Source organism: Rhamphochromis sp. 'chilingali' (genome assembly GCF_963969265.1).
Source record: "Rhamphochromis sp. 'chilingali' genome assembly, chromosome: 9".
NCBI lineage: Eukaryota > Metazoa > Chordata > Actinopteri > Cichliformes > Cichlidae > Rhamphochromis > Rhamphochromis sp. 'chilingali'.
The window spans coordinates 9,693,179-9,716,959 of NC_137936.1; the positions used below are offsets into that span (position 1 = coordinate 9,693,179).

Here is a 23,781-nt window from a genome sequence, read left to right on the forward strand (position 1 = left end):
CACCAGAATGACCGATGAAGCAGAGTGAAGTTTGTGTAGTGATGAACATAAAAATGACAAATATTTGAACATGTACAGTGAAGGCAATGACAATTGTGGAGAAGTGTGTGTTTGTATGTGTGTGTGTCGGGGGGGGGGGAGGGGGAATCCGGTATATCTGATTGTTAACTCTTTCCCTTGTGAGTCTAAGGACAAACAGGAAAAATGGATTCTCATTCTCTGGGTGTGATTGTGTAACACACTGCAAGACAGACTGGCTGATTGCGAAACGTCAAGGCGTATTACTTCTGCTTTTGAGAGTTAGATCCATGAACATTTTAAACTGCAATGATATAATTACATTGAACTGATGTATCAATGTATACTTTAGTAGTTAAACATTGTTTAATCCCTTAAATCAAATAAAAAAACGCTCAACATTTTAATATTAGAAAATATTTTATTATAAAATGTTAGTCTATACAAAAGAAAAAACAATTAGAAAATAAAAATAGGTGCAGTAATTTATTGAAATGAAGAAACATAAACAGAAAATCTGTATATAAGGCAAAAACTGAGTATGTAAAAGTCTAATGGGCTTGAGAGTCAATATTTGGTATGATCACCATGATTCTTCAGCACAGACTGAACTCTTTTAGCCAAGGTCCTAAAAAGTATCTATGTATTAAAATTATGTTTAGAATAAAAAGATTAACAGGACTGATATATTTGTTTCCACTTACATGAAAACATCCACTCACACTCTTGTGTGTGTGTGATATGCAGAAGTTGGTCTATTGCAAATTGTTGAATGAAGAATTCTATAAATAAGTGTGAAGGTTTGGTGACCCGTCCATGCAGTCTGAGGACCTGTGGTTCATTTGTTCCATTCTTGTGAGCGTTACAGCTGTTTTTGTGTTACTGTTTTTAGCTTGTGGTAGCCTAGTTGAAAAGCTTAGTCCATTCTTGAATTACTGTGCTTGAGGACTCACTTAACATTTAAGTGCTTTCTGTGCAACTTTCACACTCCAATGAAAGCACTCTGCTTTTGTATTTTGCCCAAGGACACTTGGGCACTCAGACTGGAGCACCTAGTGATCAAACCAACAACTTCCTGATTAGCAGATGACCTGCTCTACCTCCTGAGCCACAGCCACCCACATGGTGATAACGGCCCAAGAAAATATCTGGCTTGGGGCCTATCACAGAGTTGTGACCCCTGTGAATGATTCATGGGACATTGTTAACAAACAACAAAAACATTCCTTTGAAAATGGTCAGGTAAAGGATTGGATTGAAAATTAGTGATTTATCATAACCTCTCAAGAAACCCTTTAATACAGGCTGAACTGTACAGTTTTAAGCCACTGCACAGAGGTATCAGAGGACTTTGTTACTTGGTGTTCTTCCACGCTTTTTTACAAACTATTATTACCAGAATAAAGGCAAACTGCCCCAAACCAAAAAAAATCAAAATACAAATAAATTGCACACACTAGGGAATCCAACAGTAATTTTGAACAAATCTTTATTCATGGACAATCATTCCTTATTACGATGAGAAAGTATGCCAACACACATACACGCATGTACAAGGAAAGTGGTTTGAATCATTCCTATGTTCGTAAGATGAGCGGTTACAGCAGAAAAATGATCAGTTAATTACAACACAAAAGTTTTTTTATTGCTCTTTTACAGCAACAGTTAAGCTCAACCATAACCCAGACCATTAGAATACACTTACAGGAAGTTACTACTATTTTACATGTAAAATATTTACATCGACAAAGCCTTAAAGAGGGGCACAAAAAAGCTCAGTTTACATTCTCATAGCACTTGACAGTTAAATCAATATTCAGCGAAAGAGGCTTGTGTTAAGGTTAATCAAATTTTCAGTCTGTGAGAGAGAGAAAGAGAGAGGCCATGTACAGTTCTCACATCGAACACCCGTTTTATAGTAAGACCTGAGCCAAAAAAAAAAAAGCATAACATAGGGACCACAAACACAAGAGAACTTGATTCCAATTGAAATTTATCTTACAGATAATAGAGAGTGTATTATCAGTTGAATAACCAGCCTCCCACGTTGTTACAGCGTGAGCTGTAATTAGAATTAACACTCCCGCCTGGCTTAGGCAATCGTTTGAATTTGGAAAAATCAAAGTAGTTCCATGTTTATTTGCTTAGAAAATTGCCACCATCCATTATCAAGAGCTTTCTGCACATCCCTCTAGTTTGTGCTTTGAAATGAAGCCTCTGTAGTCTATCAGAATAATTGCGGTGGAGTGGCTTTATATGCCTCGTAAAATTAAATACGAGGAGACCGGCTATCAGTACGACTACTCAAAACAGCACAGGCAAGCTTATTAACAAGACACCATTACAAGATCTCTTTTACATTTCATATGTTCAATTTTCTGTACATAATAGAAGGCTGTGCCTTTTGTTCACACGCTGACAATCACACACGCACACACGCTTGAATAAAATCAACCAGAGGGGTGGGGAGAGGAGAAAAAAAGGCAGAGCGTTAACACTGCTGCCTTATGTTTTTTTTGTGCAAGTAAGGAATTTCTGAAACTAAGTTTGTACTTTGCACAGCCCAGTTGTCCCATGTAACTATAGTTCTACCAATTAGATAAGAAATAAAGGTAAACCCCTTCACATGCAGCGGTTAGAAAATACAGTCATTAAAGTGAACCACTTGTAAGCAGTCACTGTGGATTTTAGTATCAAAATCAGTGAATCCTAAGGTGGTGTGTTCGTCTTTCAGTAAGAAAGCAGGAGAGCACAAGGGCTCAAAGTCCCAGCTAAAGCGGTTTTCGCACTCCTTGTGTTGTAAGAAGTTTAATATCTCACCTCAACAGTTTCCAGTGTGGTCTGAACAGAGAGACAGTATTTTTGCATGCTTCTAATGTATAACTGGACAAGTTTGAGGGCTGATCAGCCCCTGAGGTGCACTCTCTGTGCTTTGCAACCTCTACACCACCCCTTCAATGAAACTGGTGTCCAGGTGAACGATGAGCATTCTCAGGAAGGACATCTCCTTGCGGGTGTTCTCGAAGATGATCCGTGGGTCGTCGGACTGGCATCGGAGGCAGTTGGGAGCCATCACCATGGCCAGGTTGTTCACATCCATCTTGGTAATTGCGACATTGGATGGCTGAGCGAATACCTGGAGATAAAAGTGAAGGAAGGAGAGGAAAAGCAATCAGGAGGTGTGTGAACTGTCTGAACTTAAACCTACAGTCACTTATGCATGAGTCATATTCAATTATTTAAAAAGGTCAAATGCTCAATAGTTTTATTATATAATTACTTTATAAATCAATCAATGAGATTTTTAAGAGTTTACCAACACTCTGTTTTGCTAACTGGTTATTCCAAAGTGGGTCTTTTTCTATTAGCCCTGTGATAGACTGGTGACCTGTTCAGGGTGTACCCTGCCTCTCGCCCTACAGCTGAGATAGGATTCAGCAACTTGTAAATGTGTAGCATTGAACTAAGAGGAATATTTGTTTTTAAATGTATGATCAAGGACAAGCAAACTTGATTAAGAATGTGTAATTCACTGTAAATAATAAAAATGTTTACTATTAGGACGGTAAACAAACACTAGGTATGATTAACACTGTTCAAGAATTTATTCTTTTGTCTTGTTTTTTAATCTGGTGGACTACATTAAAAAGGTCTGCTCATGACAAAGTGCTCTGTAAGACGGCTCAATTAAGTCATCCTACACCTTTTAAGTCAATACTTTGTGTTCATTCTAGTTTTTGATTCATCATTGTTTTTGTTTTGTTCCTTTTACTTCTGCATTGCAGCTCTTTTTGAATGAGTGGTGCTTTCACTTACAGACAACTGTAACCACTCTTAAATGTTTATGTGACGTTCTCCCCCCCCCCCCCCCCCCCCCCCGAGTTTTGTTATTAGTGTAAAGTTCAGTTTTAACTGATCTTTTGTTTTGAACAAAACATGTGTATATATAATCACAATGGTGTTGACTTACTACACCATGACTAAGGACCCTGCATGACAAGATTATGAATCTGTCAGCTTATTGGTTACCTGCAGGAAGTGGATGAAGTAGCAGAGAACGAGCCGGTTGAGCTCAGGCAGAGATTGCACCACGGCAATGGCCGCCACTGGGTCATCGCAGTTAGTGACGCACTGCTTGTAGAAGTTCATGGGGATGAGGGGTTCTTCCAGCTCCCGATACCATAGCTTCATCAGAGAGGCTGAACGAGACATGACAAGAGATTTTATTTTAATAAAGAAAAACTTCAAGAAGAAAACAATCAAATACTTCAAATTTAAAAATCAGCGCTCACCAGGAACATTGGGGTCAGAGAGGTTCTCTGGAATCCTCCACTGGTCTACTTGGAGCTTCAGTGCATTTACTTCATCAATATCTCCAGGAACCCTGTGGATAAAAAGCAACCCTACAGTTACAACCAGCAGCCACAAGAGGGACCTCTACTTCTACTCTGCACATTCTTCATGCCTGGTGGCAAAACCCATTCCTCACGCACACCCAGTTGGCCTCAAATGTGGCCTGGTGACTCTTGCTTTGTTTGCTGTAGTTGCATGAAACAACACAAAAACAGAATAAGCAATATAACCAAACAACACCCTCCTCAGGAATTTCCCTATGTAGATGTTTCACAGAGAGAGATCTGCGTAAAGTATGTTTAGTGAAAAGCAAACGTTTTCTAAACAAGTCAAGATGCTACAGGATTGCATTTTGCTGGTGAAAACCCTACACAAACACTCGGCTGTGAAGCTCCCACGTGCTTGTAGGCTTAAGCTGTAATGTAAACACATATCATGAAGTATCAAATCAAAACAGTGCTTGTCCTGGGAGTGTTTTTTCTGCTGTCTGTTCTGTGTACTGTGCTCAAGGAGAGAGCGCTGAGAAATACGTGGCTAAAGGAGACCACACACATACGTTTAGATGCACTATACATACAACACAGTGTGCACATTGGTACATAAGATCCCCTTCTAATTTTCAACACTGCACAGTTGCTGCTCGAGTTGAGGCATGTCATTGACTGAGTTGGGTCTGTCTTACCTGAAGATGCCCTCTGTCTGAGCTCCGCCCAGAGCGAGAACGTACTGGGAAAGCTGAACCTGCACCCAGGGCAGTTTCCTGTCTGGGAAGAGTTCACTCTGCCGCTCCATCACCTCCTCCAGAGAACTGCCGAAAAGGGAGGGAGTGACAATAGCCCGTCTGCTGTGGTCGATCTCCTCCAAAGTGGGCTTACGTAGACCCTGGAGGGTGAGAAGGAAGCACAGGGGGAGGATTTACAACCTGGGTATATCAGGGGCCGTGATACTAATGATGGTTGTGTCTGCAGCTGTGCTACAATGACTGGGTCTGTGTTTATGTCTATACCTGTGACTGTAGGCATACCTGTAATTATGTTTCTCTCTGTGACGCTATCTAAGATGATTCACATCAGACCTTTAAAACTGATATGCCTGAACTTTTATCATGTGGAACTGAAACACCTTGATAGCTCTTTTTATTCTTCTAGCGTACCTTTTTGCCACCGGTGATTGCAACCTTCTGCAGCTTCCGGTGGCAGAACTTGGCATAGGTGCTGATGGGGAGGCCTGTGGGAGAAGGAACAATATGTAAACCCCTTAAGCGTCAGGCATTACTGAACACACAAAATAATAAATGATTGAAATTCTTTCCCAAGCTGTTTTTCCCCACTGATGTCACATAGAGTATCAAAGCAGGCACTGGTAATTGGAGAGACTTGTTGACAGTGTGATTCTGGCATATGGGGATTAAAGCAGGCCCGGCTAAACTGTCAGGCTGAGGGAAGATTTACTGCTGCTGAACAAAAGCTCAGAGTCAAGATCCAGCCCACACATCCAATGTTCAGGTGATTCATCAGCACACACAAGACATAAAAGCCTCTGGAGTGAATAAGAAGCACAGAGGCTTCCCGTATGCTACCTGCCTTAAAGCAGGGTCCAGATCTATTCTGGATGAGAAATGCCTAAAAGAAAAAGCTGATTCAAAAAGCACCTGATCTTCCTAGAAATTTTCTACACCTAGAGTTCACGAAAGAATAGAGCGCTGATTGTTCAGTCATTTTTTCAGCTTATAAAAAAAAAAAATATCTACATATTTGTGTAGTGTGATAAATACTTAAACTCTGAAGCTCTAGTGCTGTATTCACACTTCGCTCTATCAAGAACCTTAATCAGGCCCAGACTGGACAAATTTACTGACAATAATTTAAAAAGTAACACTTTCCAGTGCATTCCCAAAAATCCCAAGAGTCTACAGATTTATAGCAAACAGGTGACTCCTATGCAAGTTTGCAACTTCTGCTAATCTGCCCACGTCTGACTATAATTATGTCTAATTAGCGAGATCATACCAATAATTTGCCCTTGATCTTGGCAAAGATTGGCTTTCCCCCCACCCCAAACAGTTCCCAACATTTACAGGAAGAAAAGCAAGAGTGTAGAGCCCCTGCACTGCAGTGAGAAGAAGGGGTTTAAACACTAGCGGTGGTCTATATTTACATCAGACTTGCTGGCATGAAAAACACAACACCCAGGCAACCAAAGCCCGGGAGAAATTTGAGCTCATTAAGAGCTTGAGTGTACCGTACCAGGCTGAGAACGGCATGACACCTGTCTACACATAGACTGAAGGGAAACTTAACAACAACAAAAACAGAGTCATTAAAATAAAGAGAAGGCTTATGTCTCGTCTTCGTCATTATTTGCAAAATGCTCCTCCAAGTGCTGGCTGAAAACAGCCCTACTTCTGATCCCAAACGTGTAGATGTTTCCAAGGCCACACTAGGCCAGACCTCAGCTTTAGTTCCCATGTTGGACTCCCACACCTGCTGCTCACAGCTGCTTGTTGAGCTAGTCAAAACACAAAGTGCGTTCCAGCTCTGTAACCCGCCACACAAACAGCAGCTTTCTTCATACTGTTTTTCTGCTTGTTGGCGGTCATCGGGATTCTTTTTGGCCATTAGAGTTACTCAGCGAGGTTCAGTGGGCTTTCTCTTTGACCCATTAGTCAGCTTGAGGTTTTCCAGCGTAAAGCCCTGAGTCAGTGAAGTACAAAGCGTGTAGCCGCTGTTGTTGAAAAGATTGGGTTCCTCTCTGGTGACATCATCACCAGAGCTGGCAGTGTGGGTTGGTCTAATGAGGGCACGTGCTGATGAGTAGCTATCCACTTAAAAGGCCGTCTGACAAACAAGTGGCAGGGAGAGAGAGAGAGAGGCCGCTGATACGAATCACAGTGTGGCCAATTGTGTCCAGGGCCCCATGAAATTCTCATCCTACTGTTTTTCAGCTCAACTCTCTAAGAAGCCATTCATGGTGCCGGCAAGTACATCAGCATGTACTCGACCGACAAACTGCACAGTGCTGCATTTTCCATCCCACTCAGAGTGGTCACTCTGCAGGGACTGATATATTTGATTTGTAATGGCTTGCTCTGCTTGGACTCCAGACATGTTTTAAAGAGAGTAGAAAAACATCTTTAAACTTATTCCCCCGCCCTGTCCAAGAGATAACCATGACCAAGTGGGGAAAACTGTTTCAAAAAGTAATATGTTGGACTGAAAGGGACATAAACAAAAAAAAATGTACCTTCTTCCTCCTCTGAATTCTGTTTTCGCTTCTTTCTGGACTTTGAATTCTTCTTAAGCTTTAGTTCCTGTTGTTCCAGTATGAATTGGGTCACTACGAAACACACACAATAGCAAAGGTCAAATAAATATCAGTTAGATAAAAACAGAGCCAGTAGTAAGATCACACCTCATCATACTACACTTGATCATTTGGACAAAACAGAAATATAATCCGAATGGGAAATAGAAGGGCAAGGAGGAACACATGAGAACTATTAAAAAAAAAAAACAGGAACTACTTTAATCAGACAACACAGGGAGGTACAGAAGAAAGAAAGGTGACCCACCCTGCTGCTCAGTCTGAGACTCACATTTCTTGTCGCTGGTTGGCTCCGTGTGTCTCTGTATGTAGCCTTCCAGGTAACAGCGGAACTTTGGGGAGGGGGCAAAGAAGGCCAAGCTGACGGCCATCAGCTCCCAGCCTGCTGCCAAACTTCTGGGGCTGGAGTTGCCTGTGGTTTGCCTCACCAACTGCACGTACAGTTCGTCCCGCAGCCCCGGCATGTCCCAGCACTTGGTAATGATAAGCAGGGCGCAGTGACGGCGGTCGAGACGTGAGGGCCTGTCTCCCATGTAAGCTTGGACGAGCTTGAACATCTCGCAGGCCTCCTTCCTGACAGCGCGATTGCTGGTGATGAGCATGGGCTTTTTGATGGACCCGCGGTTCCAAGACAGCATGTTGGCGATGGAGACCCGGCGCCGGAAGAGTCCCTGTGTGTGCATGTTGAGATGCTTGCTGGCCCAGTCCTCCATGCCAATGTCAGGAGGTGGGGGCTGCCGCAGGGTGGCGTAGGAGAGTTGGTAGGCAGACCCTCCTACTCTTCCACCCGCACCATCACCTCCTTCTGCGTTGTCGTGGTTGGTGGGGCGGTGGGGGCCCAGGGAAGCAGTCCGTCCATCCACCATGCCTTTCTTTCTGCTCTCCAACTGAGCCTGCAGCTCTAGGGTGCTGGCCTGCAGGGAGGACACGGGGTGGACATGGGACAGAGGAAGTAAAGGAGAGAGGATGTGAGGCAAGAGTGCAGCAAATATGCAAACTGTGTGCATGCAGCTGCAGCCTTTGAGAGGCAGGCTGCTTTCTGCCTACTATGCTCGGCTCTGCAGTGCTGGGACTCGAGGGGGACTGTTGCAGGACTGGCACATTTATTCCCTAATGCCAGCAAAGAACTGAAACAGGAAGAAATCTCCACAAATCCTTATGAACCCTGTCCTGAACAGTAGGTGAGCACGTAGTGGCACCAAAAAACAAACAAAAAAATAATCTTTTTTTAACACTAACCGAGTTACATCTATGCTCTGCACAAGACTTCCCTGTGATCCCTGAGGTTGAGTTCGTGGCCATGTAAATGTGAAAGGAGCACCTTGGCTCTCTTAATACAGGAATCCAGTAACCGACGCATATCCCCCAAACAGCCAAGAACAACACAAACCCTGAGCCAAAATCAAAGCTCAGATTTACTAATGGGACCTAAAAAGCATTGACATGTCTTTAACGAGACCCTGCGGTACTATGGAAGTGATGAGTGCCAGACAAGCTGGGTTTCAGATTTTTGTTTCTCAGTCAAATAAAGCAGGTCTGTGATTTGGCTTTAAAAGGAATCCACTACAGCTTTAAAATAGTACTAGATGAAATGAACAAATTGAATGCTTGATGAAGTAGAGAATACATTTTACTATGTAAAAGACTCATTTTAGTAAATTAAACTGTTTAGTTAACAGACGGATCAGTACAAGGAACAGTGGGAACAGAAAAGGATTGTTTCTGTAAAAATTGTTCCAGTGCATTCTTTGAAAAGAAAAGAACTCTAGCACTACATTTTCTAGAGTAGAGTTTTTGTAATTACACATAACCAGCTATAATCTATGAGTGACATAACAGCAGGTCTGAAGAACATTCCAGGACAGACTTAGGGGGCCTTGGCTGTTGTCAAGCAGACTATAGCTACAGTGGTACCAATAAGCCGTGGTACCAGTCCGCCTCGTAACTCCTTGCCAAACATGGGCCATATGGGCCACAGTGGCTCTCCTTCCTGACCAAGGGAAGCCATGTCCTGAATCTTTCTGGCCTGGCATGGGCCCCAGATGCCCAAGCACAGAGCTGGCATGTGAGTATACAGTACCTGCAGGGCAGGGCAGATGGACGGTGGTAAGAGGATGACAGCTATTGCTGGGATTGTGGCCATTATTATCAGTGGTGCTCAGCCTGCTCACTGTCAAATGTCCTGGGGACATTTAGGCACTCAAGACTGGAATGTAAGAGGCATTACTCACAAAATCCTCTAATTTCTTCTCAAAGAAACGGATTAGGCCTATTGTTTTCATCCCAGACGCAACCGCTGCATCAAACATTAATCACTGTGGGTTGCAGAGGCGAACTTAAACGGCTTTATATAGAGATTTTAACATTTACGGATGCATGAGGTGTGTGCCTGTTGATTAGAAGAAGCAGACCTTGGAACTGGCTGCTATGCTACTTACATTAGTCCAAATAGAGGTCAGAAATTTGTTTTTCCATTTTCACAGCAATTTTTTATGGATACCTTTTAATAAGCCATAAGACCTCATAATAAAAAAAATACCAAATTATGTTTAAAAAAAATATATAACTGGACCTAATAGTAAAGAAGAATATTACTGCAAAATATTGTCTGTCACTCACAGCTCTCACAGAACATACAAACTTGATGATATAAAAGCAGCAGCTAAATATTCATTTGACAGTGAAACTGATTTATTTTTCCTCCTAAGATATTGATTCTCGACAAATATCAGTAACCAGCGCTCAAACTGAACAAAGCTGAATCCAAGCACACCTGCTGAGGAAAACAGACCACACAAAAACAGTTGATCTCTTAATCAAACAGGAAAGTATCAAAACACTGGATAAGAGCCCTTATCTTACAATCGTAAGTAGTTGTTTGTAACAAAATAAACTTTTTGCTGTTTGCGTCACTCATTCACCAACCCACCCACAGACCCACAAATACACACAGAAACATAAGGGGGTTACCTGGGAGGGTGGTCCTGGGGTCTCTGGTGACGACAGGCTGGCCTGGCTATTGACACTCAACTCCAAGGTATCCACCTTTTCATAAGTTCTTTTCTGCCTCCCTGGCATTTCCAGAGGAGTCAGGGCTGGGTTGTCACAGGTACTTGCCCCTTTCATTGTCCGGGGGCCTCCAGTGAGGTCCTCTCGAGATGCGCACCTTCCTGCCGACCCCCGTCCCCCTCCTCCTCCGTACCACCTAAGTGAGTCTGCGGGGGAGCGTGTCCGAGCTACAACAACCCTCTCCCCCATCTCTGGATCCAGCCCTGCTCTCACCTCTCTCATTGTGTTGGAGCGACTTACCACCTCCCTCATTTCGGCCATCAACCTCTCATTGAGGGCGCACAGCTCCCCACTGCTGCCTACTGACCCTGGCCTACCTCCTGCACCACCACCGGCTCCCACCCTTCTCCTGCTCTTTCGCCTGAGACTCGGGGAGGGGCCAGTGGAGTAACCAGAGTCTTGATAGTTTGCTGTGGCCTGCGGGGTCGAGGAGGGGAAGTCCTGAGAGGCCTGGCTGCTCTGCCTGCTGTGCCGAGCCTCCATGGCGCGCTGCACAGTGGCCTCCAGGACCCGCCAGCTTTGTTTCTTGTCCAGTGAACTTGGGCCTGGCGTTCCTGGTTCCCTGTCCCTTAACTGACCTCGACCCTGCTGTAAAGAGTGAGTGTGGGGATGTGGATACGGTTGAGGCTGCGTCAATACAGGGTCTTGCCTGGAGGTAGGTGAAGGGGAACGCGTGGGCACAGGAGAGCTGGATAGAAGCCCCTGTTTGGGGTCCACGTTGACCATGTGCTTGATACACTCCAGGCCAGCTGGGCTGTAGTCGGAAGCAGAAGGATTTCTCTTGTGTCTGGACCCTGGATGAGATGAAGCAGGTTGCTGGAGGAGTCTGGGTTTCTGGAGACTATGGGTAGGTGTCAAACGAGACAGAAGTTGTCCATTGTACAAGTGTGCCCCCTCCACCTCCATGTCTGTGGGGGGTTCATCATATATAGGGCACTCCGAAACTGGCTCATCATAGATTGGAGCAGTGCAGCCATAATGGGGAGAGACGGGGCGTGGTGTGCTCGTCTGTGACCTGTGAAGGAGTGGACTGGGATGGCTACTGTCTGACGTCACCAAACAAAAGCTGCCGTTGCTGGCTTTTCTCAGGTGATGGGCCTGACGTGTGTCACCTGTCATTTTGCCGGAAGGGGCTGTTTTATATCCCTGTGCAGAGCTGAACTGTCCCCCTTGGGCCTTGTTGCAGGAGGTGTGGAGGGTGAAGGTATTGGCTTTATTTTGCTGGAGGTTTTGCTGGATTGCTGGGTTGGGCTGGGTGCGGCTCATGCTGTTCACCTTCACCAACATGGCTGCCTTAGAACCAGGTGCTGGCTGCCATCTTTGAGAAGTATCCCTGAAAAGGGGAAAACATGCACACAATGAGATCAGACAAATAATCAAGTCTAAATATAAACCCAAACATCAAGAGGCAGTAAAAATCATGTAATCATATGTATGCAGTCATACAGCCACTGGCTAGGTTTCCTCTACTCTGAAATATTCACTGCTGACAGGGCTGGGGAAAAAAAATCTGCAGCAATCCACACATTCTTCTCCAAACATTTCACTGACCTCCAAATACTTAACTCCATTTTTAGTCTGGCAGTCATAATAGCCATGCCAAAGCATGAGACAATAACTTTAGTGTGTGTTGTAGCTAAAGAGGCTAAAAATAATGACTCTCTGAACATATTTCACTGAAACACATCCATTCCTCCTCACGCTTGTCTCAGATGTCTGGAGAACATAGTAAGTTCAGTTATGTGTAATATTTGATATTTTTAAGGATTGAAAAACATTTGAAACACTAGAAAAGCAACTGTGACCATGGGAAAAGAGGTTGATCTGAGAAAAGTCAGGATTGCAGCAGTGGGCAGATGATATATTGACTCGGGTTCAAAGTGCAACTTACTTGAAGTTGAACTTGGCTGAGAGGCCAGGCTAACTTATAAACCAATGACCCACTGCTAATCCCAGCAATGTAAAACAATCTGCCATCAATCTGGTCACACTGTTCTGGTCTGCTGCTGCCTCATAATCTTCCACAGTAATCAGGACTTTTCATTCCACAGCTGATCAGAAACTTACCCTCTTAAACCAGTGAGCGTCTAAAGCCGGCACTGTTGCACATACATGCATGCTTGGACACAGACGGTGCCTGGTCCGAGGAAGTCATGTGTAGCAACACTAAACAAACAAGCTCAGAGTATCTTCTTGCTTAATCAATGTTCAAAGAGGTAAATAAGTTTAAAGGTAGGCAAAGAACACTTACCCTCCTTTCCTTTAATCACTACTTAAGATTCAGCGGGGTAATTGATTACATCAAAGCTAATCGCCTTATGTCCCGGTAAATCCAACACAAACGCAGATCAGTGGAGAGACAAAACCAATGTTCAATGGCTTCCCTTTTCCAAGTGTACTGGGACTCAGAAGAAAGTCTGGCTGTAACGGCAGGAAGAGGACGCAGAGGGAGGAGAGAAAGAGGCAGAGGGACCCCCCCCCTCTCCACCCCACAACTCTGGAACAATACTTAAACGATTCCCCTGAGGTCCTCCAGCCAACGGCAAACTTCCTTTAGTTCTCCTAGCTACAGCTCAGTCCTCTCTCTCTTTAGACCCTGTGCCACCCTCCTCTATAGTGTGAGTCACACCATCTCAGCCTTTTGAATATAAACTTGTTTTCATCTTTGACCAGTCCCACAGACTCACCATGCGTGCAGAGCCTGTAAACAGCTGGGACTCAGCCACCTGGCCCCAGTGTCTGCCCCCCACGACCCAAGCACTGACGGAGGGAACGCCACAAGATCTCTGCATTCCCAAAAACAATCGAGACCCTTTACAGCCTAAATAAAAGACTCACAGACAGACACGTGTGAAGACGAGCTCTGATGGATGAGAATCACCCCACACCACCCAGTGGTGACAAGGTGACAGCTGTAAACATGTGAAACCCCTGTGTGTGCTCTTTGAAACAGTCCGTGTTTTCTCACTCTGGGGGAGGTGACACAAAAATGATTGCCACCTCAGTACGTGACACACAGGTGACGGTTTAGCACTGGTATGCTGTAGCAACACCTCTCACACATGAAACAGAGCTTTTATCACAACTGGTCTTCGTATATACACCAGTCTAAAACATTAATCTGTCTTCTGTATTCCTTCTGGGAGAGTCACAAACTTAATGAGGATTGACTCTGACATAGTAGTGACCACTACTTCCTGCCTGGGGAGGTTTGGAGAGAGGGTTTCTCCATATACAATACAAACAGGAAATGCCTAATGCAATGTTCACATGCTGTGCCAAGGCCGGAAGAGGGCTTATAAAGACTTTCTAATACGTCTGACTTTATAGATGGAAACCAAATAATCTTTAGACCTAAGCAGCCCTGTACACTTTTCTTTATCTTCATGGTCAAAAGCCAACTTTATGTCAAATAAAATATTACCCTTTACTCCTGTATCCACACATTCAATAAAACACAACAACCTCTGATTAATTCAGCAGCATCCTTTCCCTTGTGGATTAAAACAACTGCCGACAGTTTGTAGAAGTGAACAACTGTCAAGATAAAAATAATAACAACAAAAATAAAAGCGAAACCTATCAGTTCTCTTGGCTAAGCTCTTCTTTCTTTTTTTATTTGCCTGCTATTGTTCCACCCAGGCTCAGAAAAGGTGTAGTACATGCATCGTGTGCTGCCCTGGCGCATTATGTTAGATGCCAACAGGGTTCGGTGCGACAACCATCAAGTTCGTGCGGAGGCTCAAACTCCAATAGAAAAGCTGTACAGTGCTTTCCATCTCTGTTTAAAACCCTTAATCTCATTACACAACTCCAGCATTTGCATATCAAAACAGCTCTAGTGAGCTAAAGTATGAATATGACATCTGAACCAAATGAAAGACAAACACAGTAAAATTGTGAGAAACTACAACAGCAACAACTGGCTTAAATGGGAAGACTTTTGCTGGTGATGGCTGAGGGTTGAACAGACCAAGAGAGAATAGTGTGAGCATGTGTAAATGAGAAGGGGTGGGGATTAGTCGTGGGAGAGTGCAGCAAGGGAATGAGCGGGAAGGCTAGAATTCCTCAGGGCTCATTTAGGGGCCTTTGTGGCATTGTGGGGGAGCCTAACACAATGCATGGCTGTGCCATCGTCAGGGAAACGCCTCTGTCAACGACAGCCATTGAGATCAAGAAAGGGGAAGACAACGACCCATCTTCCACCTCTAGTCATTCGGGCTCTTACGTAACACTAAACAGGCCTGGACCTCATTTGAACAACAATCAAAGTTGTTTAAAAAGGGTGTGTTGCCTGCTGGTAGCCTGCTGGTCAGGTGTTTACTGAACATTAGCTGCAGGAGGGGATTATGCACAGCAATTTATCACAGTTGTTAGAAAGACATTATAATCATCATTGGGAGTGTAAGAGCTCTCTAGATTTATTAGAATCTACCAGTGTTTGCAAACAGGGAATTTCCATTTCAGCTACGTCATGGGCACAAAAGATAGCTGCATGCGACGCATGTTAACACATGAATAGCATACTGAATGCATTTGAAAGCCTTTCCATCAGTTAGCATGTGAGACTTACAAGAAGACAGAGATATGTAAAATAACACAAGGTTATTTTATTCTGCCTTTGTGAAAACAACTGCATAATCTGACCTGGGAAACAAATCAGCAAATTTGAATGAGTGTAAGCAGCTCTTTTGCCTCCCCCATATACACAGTCCAAGACACCCCTGTCACGTTTCTGAATACTAACATTTGTCCCTGTGATCTTCTGTGCTGCTACGGGAACACGGCTGTCAGGAGATCCATTTCTCTTTTCTTTTAAACATAGACTAACAGTTGTTGGAAAAGCCATCAGCTGAGTCATTTTGCCGGATATGGATTTGGAAGTTCTTATATTCCTCCTGAGAATAGTGGGGGTCTGAAAAGCACGGGTTATTATTAACATTGGCTGGACAGGAAGAGGAAATGAGGTCGCACAGGCCAAGCTTCTGCTACACAAACACCTCGGAGCACAGACCAATGGGATCACTGCGATCTGCGTGGAGGAAGGAAACTAAAAAGACAAAGATTCGCAGAGGACAATGCTGTATCCACTACGTCAGGGTTCAAAGCTCATTCTACGTCCCGCTTGTGAATAGCCCATCATATAAAAAAATAATTAAATTAACACACATGAAGAGCAAAGCTTTAAGCATTTCACTTCCTACAAGATACCTTGAGAGAGCCCAGTTGTCCTGAAACAGCTGAAGTGACGCACGTCCCTACTATGAACCAAGACGCCTACCAGCTGTGTCCGTCTGTGGCTCTCGAAGCCTGAACTAATGGGGAGTGCCGGGATAGGTCAAAGGACAACCACTAGATTCGTTCTGAGGGGAAAGTGTAAGGCCAAACCCAAGTAAATTCCAGAGAGACTCGCCCCAGGAATTTGAAAGTATATCTGCGACTCCTTTTCTGAGGAGTCAAATTATAGCACAGCGTGTATGACATTATTAAAACAGCTGCCTGTTCACACATCTTAGTTAGTCTAACCTTTATTAGTCCCACGTGTGGGACTAATAAAGGTTATCTTATCTTATCTTATCTTAAACATACACACAGACCCTTTCATAGTCAGTCTCTAACAGTAAAAGATCAGAGTGATAAAATAAAGTACTATAGTGGAAATTCTTTAAGCAAAAAACCCAACAACCCATCTTTGATATTTCAAGTCATCTGAGAATCTGAGATAGTCAGAATTATGCCTCAAGCAGCTCACATGTGCTGCCTTGAGTTCTTTATGAAAACAGTCAAAATATACCATCACAGAACCCGAGAGGAAAGTTAACATTAAAAGGAAGGCTTCAATGATATCTCAAACAGAGCAAGAGAGACTTTTGTCTGTGTCAGCGAGACACACAAGACTAGCTCTGTGATTTAGTTCAAGAAAGCCATAAATGTATGGAAAACACAGAAGGAAACCGTAAGAGAACGAGCGTAGAATAAAACTAAACAAGCACCCTGTCGATGCTAACCAGACCAAAGTACAGGATTACAAGTTCAACCTTTTTCCCCACAGTATTACTTTTATGTAGATGTGGGGGAAAAAAGAGAGAAAACCTTTATTGTTACAGGCAGACTTACAACACCATCTGCAAAAATCTTTAAAAAAAAAAGAGCTTACCACACCACGAGTGTAGAGATGAAACAAGTCTGTCCAGTATGTATGTTGTGGCTACATCCTCACAGTGGCAGGAGATGAAAAGCATAAGGAGCTTCTGCTCTGGCAGTCAACAGGCACACAATGTGTGACTCATTAAAAAACTTAAAAACGTTATCGACCCTATAAGACGTCTCCTCATTTCCTAAATAAACCCACTGGTGATTTCTCCCACATGATTCACTGCCAGTGAGTCACAACTATATGAGGGGAAGCCGGTTGTGCTTTTAGCCTTTTTATGCTTTTGCTTTTGAGTGTGTGGTTAATTTTGAAAAAATCCCTTTCAACAAATTCCCAACACAAAGTGAAAGAGAAATTTAAAGAAAACGTTTCCAGTTCTGTTTTTCACTTCTCATCAGTTCATGGGGAATATTTTTAAAAGTTGGTCCCCTGGCTTCCTGAAAATAAATCAGACTACAAGAAACCCAACATCCCTTTAAGTAAAGTCAGTGCACACTCGTAAAAGCAGCTGTGCCGACTCCTCTTTGATGTGTAGAAGCTTTGGTATAAGCTTGAACATAACTGCGTACACTCTGGTACTCAGATAGAAAATGGCATTTTTCTGCATCTTCACAAATCCAAAGCAAGGAAAGGCGACTTTTAAGTGTCTAATGTCAACGTGACATGCTTTGACTGAATTGCTGGTGCACCGCTATATCATTACAGGGCTAAATGAGAGGGCACATTCAAGTTATTGGGCGTTCTTCTCTAGTCAGCATGCCTACACTTCCAGCTCAGAGAAAGCGTTCAGTTGACTGAGGGGATAGCGGGGTTTTAAGAGAAAGCCTTTGTTCCTATTAGTGGTCTATTATACACCCCAGGGTGGCACGAGAGGCAAAAGAGTGCTGCGACCCTGATGTGAACCACCTCGGTTCATTTCTGGGTTGTCTGGCTGTCACGTGTCCTCTGCAGACTTATAACATCTTCCCAGCCTCAGCAGGTCTCCTCCATGGAGGGAGCCCACACACATACACTCAGGTCACACACACTTTCTAGAGTCAAATCTCCCACACATGTTACCTGGTTAATGACAGCACAGACCTGCACATGCATTAAACAGCTAAGTGAAATTCAAGACAGATGTTTTAAGCCATCTGGTATATGACACCTTTGTCTGCTGCATCATGAAAAGAGATCAGTTAGTCACGCCTTCCTGGCCATAACTGAAAGTAGTTGGCATGTTTATCTCTGAAGAGCTCGGTACTTCCCAGATGAGCTCTAGACTAAAACACTTTTAAAAAAAATTCCCATGACATGTGATAAGACTCGGCCAATGAGTAACAAATTGGGCACGCAGGTAGTTAGTTCATGTGCTTTCACTTCCTATGATCACAAACTAAGAAAAATACAGATATGAGCCACACAGTAAGAGGAAACTGTATCTATCAGGCTGGAATAATATTATAGTACAGGGTGTGTTGTTTGAAAACTTTGGAAACTATTTTGAACAGATTTATTAATAGCTTGAAACAAAAGCCCACCAGCAGTGGAAAAACTGGAACAGACCCATCTCTGCAATGTATAGCATTGTTTTCAAAGGTCAGAAGTGAATAAAAACCCTCTGAAAAAGAAGAAAACTATGATGCAAAAACAGACCTAACGCAATGTCTTAGGAAAGTGACAAGTTGTGACAGGTAGGAGAATGGCAAGAAAGGGAGAAAAAAAAAAGATGGGTGTTAGATAAACTAGCTAAGCTCAAACTTTGGGTTGCTCGTTTATGGTGAAAAACAATATTCAGATTTGTTCAATATGTGCGCCAACATTTAAAACAATTACCAATCCCTTTCAGAGGTTCATACATTTAATGAGCTTAAAAACATTACTTTTAAGAGCTTATTTCCTCAAACTTGAAAGAAAATTCATATGAAAATAAATGGAAAAAAGTTAAGAGACCAGCAGAGGAGATCTGTGATTGTGGACAGAAGCCACATTGTGAAAATAAATGTGGTACAATAATCACTTTATCTCAATTATCTTGTTTTCAAAATACTTGAAATCCAGGATAAAATTTCATGACATGACTCCAACCCAACTCAAACCACTGTGCCTCCCCCAACTCTTCTTCTCACACATTTCTTCCTGTCATTATTAATAAAGTGCACCGCTAATTGAAGACAAGCATCTCTCAGAGTTTGTTTTTATCCATTTTGAGTTGTCACATTCTACCCTCTTTGTGTCTTTTGTCGTGGTTTCTCATTACCTGCTAAGAGACACAGGCTGGTGAGCACGTGATGGGCCATATGGCTAAGTAGGGTATCAATCCCCAGTGAGCTAAAGACTCCTGATCCTAACTCGGCTGAACACAGCTGGCCAGTGTTTTAAGAAAGACAGAAAGGGTTCTGGGAAAGGTTGAATCACTGGGGCAGAGTGGGACCCTGTGAGGAGTTTTAACACTGCCCACACACAAAAAACAACGGGGCCGCCAGCACTGCCGTTCAGCAGCAACGCTTAACTAATTAGTTTCCCCACCAGCTTTAATTACTCTTAAAGGGTCAAAGGAGCAAACTCCTGAAGGCAAAAGTGTGGCAGAAGCAAAGCCTAGAACCACAGAAACCTGGCAGGGTCAACCTTGTTTACAAGCAGTTCGAATATAGTGGCTCTGCTTGTTATTAACCACAGACAACACTCTCTCACATGCCTCTCATGCATGCACGTAAGAGGCGTTACAGTCTATGATAACCAGGGGCTGAAATTTGTTTTAGGAAAATGAAATGAGGGCTGGGGCAGAGAGGAGCAGAGCGCAGTGGAGCAGGGTGGCGGTGAGCGCACAGAAGGACACTAAGATGGCCTCAGTGGCCATGTGCCAGGGGAAACAGAAGTGGCATGTGTGGAATCCAGCTTGGAGGGAAGAGACGGTGGTTTGGATGAGGCCACAAAGCAAAGCACATGATGGGGTCTCTGAATGACTTACTGTTAGGGCCCGTTCTGCACCAGTAACCCTAGCGTGAGGGGAAATGTCATGCTCTGTAATATAACTGACCATTTTCCCCATTTGGTAGCGATTTGCTGAAATGGCTGAGCATGGTTCACAGGCAATACTATGGAAACATGGGACATATGGAATGTTCAGATAAGTGAGAATGAAAACAAGAAAGCAGTTTGAGTCCAGCCCAAGTGGTCAACAGTCAAAATAATCCTGCAAGTTCTCATAGCATAACCGTTTGAAAGCCTTTACAATTGGGTATGGCACATGCACTGATGCCTATCACATTGCACCACTTTTCTCTAGGTAATATGAGCCGCTAATGATTAAGCACAATTCTCTTTCCAGACATGCTGTAGAAGGCTACTTAAGGTTTAGTCAGGCTTACCTCTGCGGGTCTTTACCACCATCTGTGCTGTGTTCGGTGCTGCTACCATCTCCCTGAGATCTGCTGTCTGCTGCCAGGTCCAGCTCAGGGTTGGCAGTTTCGTCGTTGGACTCCAAGGCTCGAGGGAGAGGGCTGTCCCTGTCCCGCTCAGGTAGAGGGGTGCAACGCCCCTGGCTCCCTACGCTGCTGACACTCCCTGAGGTCCCATGGTGGTGCCTATCCACACCCGCTCCAGGCTGCCTGGCCTCGCTGCATCGTTTCATGGCCTGCAGCTGGGAGAGGGGCACTATATCAGCTCCCTGGGGTCGATGCCAGACTGTGCGGCGTCCTGCGGAGTTGTAGTAGTAGAAGCGGCCACTGTGGGGGTCAAACAACTCCCACCACTGGTTGCCGTCTGCCTGGCGGACAGAAACACCAGGCGGAGGATCCCAGCCGCATTCGCCAGTGGTTAAATTCACATACATGCGCTCACCGGAGCGTGGCTCCAAGATCTCCACCCAATCACAGCTGAAAAGAAAAGAAACAAAAGCACAGAGAAAAAAGCTGTTATTAGATGCTTAAAATGGCAACAGATCACCTACAGGATATGAGGACATATTAGAGGCCACATGCCTGAGTACTAATCAACTCGACAAGCAGTAAACAACTCGCACTGTTTGACAGACGAGAGGCTCGAACCTGCCCACTTGTCCATATGGAGACTGTGTTAATGTCCCTGTTCCCTACATGCATCCATCTGTATGTGTGTGTTAGCGGTGATGTCATCTCTATGCAGTGGAGCGGCAAAAGCGATGGCGCAAATATGTATGTCCCGAGTAAGGAGACAGGTGGACATACTCAGTGAGGCACCAGGCACGGAGTCAGCAGGGCCCAAAGAGAACCATACGCTCCGAGTGCTACTAACGCAAAAACCACAAAGCTCAACTACAATCACAGACTGACAACAGCCAGCTCAGCACAACACACGCAGACAACGAAAACAGAGACAGTGCAGAGAAGAGGGAGGGGGCAGAGGCAGAGAGAGAATCAGAGTAAAAGACAGCCCTGTTTGCATAAAGTAATAAGGCAAAAGGGTACAGATTAAGAGGAAAACAGATTACATATGCAGAGACCCTGAACTGAATTTCAGTGAAATGACAGGACACTACGTTAACGAGTCGGACACTGAAATAGTATTAACATGCTACATTAAGGTTATGTGGTGTAGCTACAGTACCTACATAAAATCAGCGTCTATAAATAAGTCGGACCTTAGCTCGCTGTTTCTATATATCCAGGTCATGCAACTCTTTAGTGAGCTAGTTTATGTCTCCTTTGATCTAGTTCCCCAAAGGAGACCTTAACTGTGTCAGCAAATCCATGTGGGAACAGGAACGCTACAAACAGCCACGAGGAGACCGTTACCAAGGTTCAGCATCACAGTAAACGTCTAGACGAGAGCCAAAGGAAGGACTCAAAATAAACTCACAAGGCGCCCTTTTCTTCTTGTACTGAGCACTTGAGGGTCCTGGCAAGGTTAGGTCTTTTCTATTCTTTAGTGTCCCACCTAACACTAGTCTAGTATCTTTGAGAGCAAAGTATCAGTTGGGGAGGAATTAGTGTCACAACAATCTGGTAGAGGCTTGGATATTTTCCCAGCTTTCTTAGGATAGAAAAGCTTTTCTTCTCCCTGTCACGGTTGTTAGAGGTACGACTCCACCATCCAGGCTACCTGGGATGATCAGAGCAGGCAAGAAGCTTAGCAGGGATAAGACTGCCTACAATGTTCACCAAATATCCACATTTGCTTCAAGGCGCCTGCCAAAACAACCCTGTGTGCAACCCTGTCTCAGAAACAGAGACAGAGGAGCACGGTGCCAGGCAGCTCTGCCACATTTACAATGTCACCCAGTTGGCCGAAACTCACTGGGACGAACAGCTGTTCCCTGTTAACACTGATGTACCTGTTCATCAAGCATAACGTATCAATCACTCTCTTATGTGCTGCCAGAAGGAGCCACAGGCTCTTCATATCTTGATTTAACAACCAGGTAAACATAGAAAGGGCATGGAGAGACTATAGGAGCCTTCCACATACTGTCTTCCCATGTGTCCCAGTGCTTTATGCTGGGAAACCATCTGGTCCAATCCTTCACAGCAGTCAAGCAGCGCTAACCTTAGTCCACTCAACAAGCAGGTTCTATTTATACAGCATTTTAACTCTACCTGAGATCAGAGCAAGCAGAAACTCAAAAAAAAGGGAAAAAGACACGACTGTATAGAGCAGGGAACTGACTACAGTGTGTCTCCCCACAACGAGACGCAAGTATTACAAAATTATTTTCTGAGCGATGAGATCCACAACACTTAATGGGCGGGAAGCCTTGCAAATAATGGGGGCATTCAAAGCAGAGGCCAAACAGTCAATGCCACCCCACACATACCAGAGCCTTCATCCTTTCACTGCTCCTGTCTGTATTCCAAAAGAGGCGTTCCCAAACCGAGAAACTGATCTTCCCATGCCGCATTCCCTGTTATTCAGTTCGGTGTTTGTCATTATTCTCTGTAAATGGAGTGTTTGGATGCAAATAAACCTATTTCTTACAAACTGCTGAGTTTCAAGTAACATGTTTCAAGTAAGCCGACACGGCATTTTTGTGTGTGTGTGTGTGTGTGTGTGGGGGGGGGGGGGTTATCTCCCAGTGTCCCACAGCTGTGATGACGGTGAAGTAACCAGCATGGGATTTTGCATAATGGCCTGCATCCTACACACCCTGACAGGACACGAGGGTTTCATGGTGCACTCTGAACACCATACATGACAAGTTAAGCAGCACGGGGTGTAGCTGTTTCATAAGGACTGTTCCCTCTGGGTAAATAAACAGCAGTTAGAGCTGAGAGCGAGCCTGCTGTGCTCTGTTGACACGACCTGATAAGCAGGAAGAAGGGCCGTGTTCAGGTTTTGAAATCATTTTGGGGAGCACTCAGAAAACAGAGACACAGCCATTACCTGGGTTTGCCTAATACAATGGCACTTTTCTTCAGTGGGACATACCAGGAATGAGGTCGAAACACTTTGATTTCTCACTAAAATGAATGAAAATGAATATTTATTCACTTGCACCAAAGAAAAACTTTAAAAAAAAATGAATAAAAGTGGACCAACTAACATTAACAGGATCCTCTTTGATACACATTTCTGGTGAAAAGTTGCTTTATGTGGTGCCATGTAAATCAATCTGAGCCTGCACAGCTTTATGTGGTCTTTCTGCAGAAGAAGCAGACAGAAAAGTATAGAGCATGACTCTCCAAACAACTGAGGCAATCTGCCTCACGCTGTAAATGTTCATAAATGGTTTGGAATGCAGTCTGCACAAGCTCAGTGAAGTTTAACTCCAAGAGGAATGTTTTATATTGATCTAAAAGTAACTTGTTACACACATGGACCTATGACTAAAGCATACAGCACCCGGTTTACCTCTGGGGAGACTCAATCTAATTGAAGCAGACCTTTATGCCACAGGCCCATGTTAT

General features: G+C 44.0%; 1 protein-coding gene across 4 annotated transcripts in view; it reads right to left on the reverse strand.

Moving 5' to 3' along the window:
* Positions 1–1,490: 1,490 nt before the first annotated feature.
* The window catches only part of arhgap46a (Rho GTPase activating protein 46a), a 30,315-nt gene continuing 8,024 nt past the window's right edge, over positions 1,491–23,781 (reverse strand). For 2 of the 4 annotated variants that reach the window (XM_080890549.1, XM_080890551.1), the window contains exons 2-10: positions 20,269–20,775; positions 10,666–12,097; positions 7,943–8,609; positions 7,615–7,707; positions 5,525–5,598; positions 5,054–5,253; positions 4,311–4,402; positions 4,048–4,217; positions 1,491–3,154 (exon numbers count right to left, since the gene is read on the reverse strand). In XM_080890549.1, coding sequence (XP_080746675.1) covers positions 2,960–3,154; positions 4,048–4,217; positions 4,311–4,402; positions 5,054–5,253; positions 5,525–5,598; positions 7,615–7,707; positions 7,943–8,609; positions 10,666–12,097; positions 20,269–20,775 — 3,430 coding nt within the window. In that variant the 3' untranslated portion in view covers positions 1,491–2,959. Of the gene's footprint in view, positions 3,155–4,047; positions 4,218–4,310; positions 4,403–5,053; positions 5,254–5,524; positions 5,599–7,614; positions 7,708–7,942; positions 8,610–10,665; positions 12,098–13,015; positions 13,220–20,268; positions 20,776–23,781 lie in introns of those variants that run through there. The other 2 variants (XM_080890550.1, XM_080890552.1) reach the window with 2 other exon arrangements.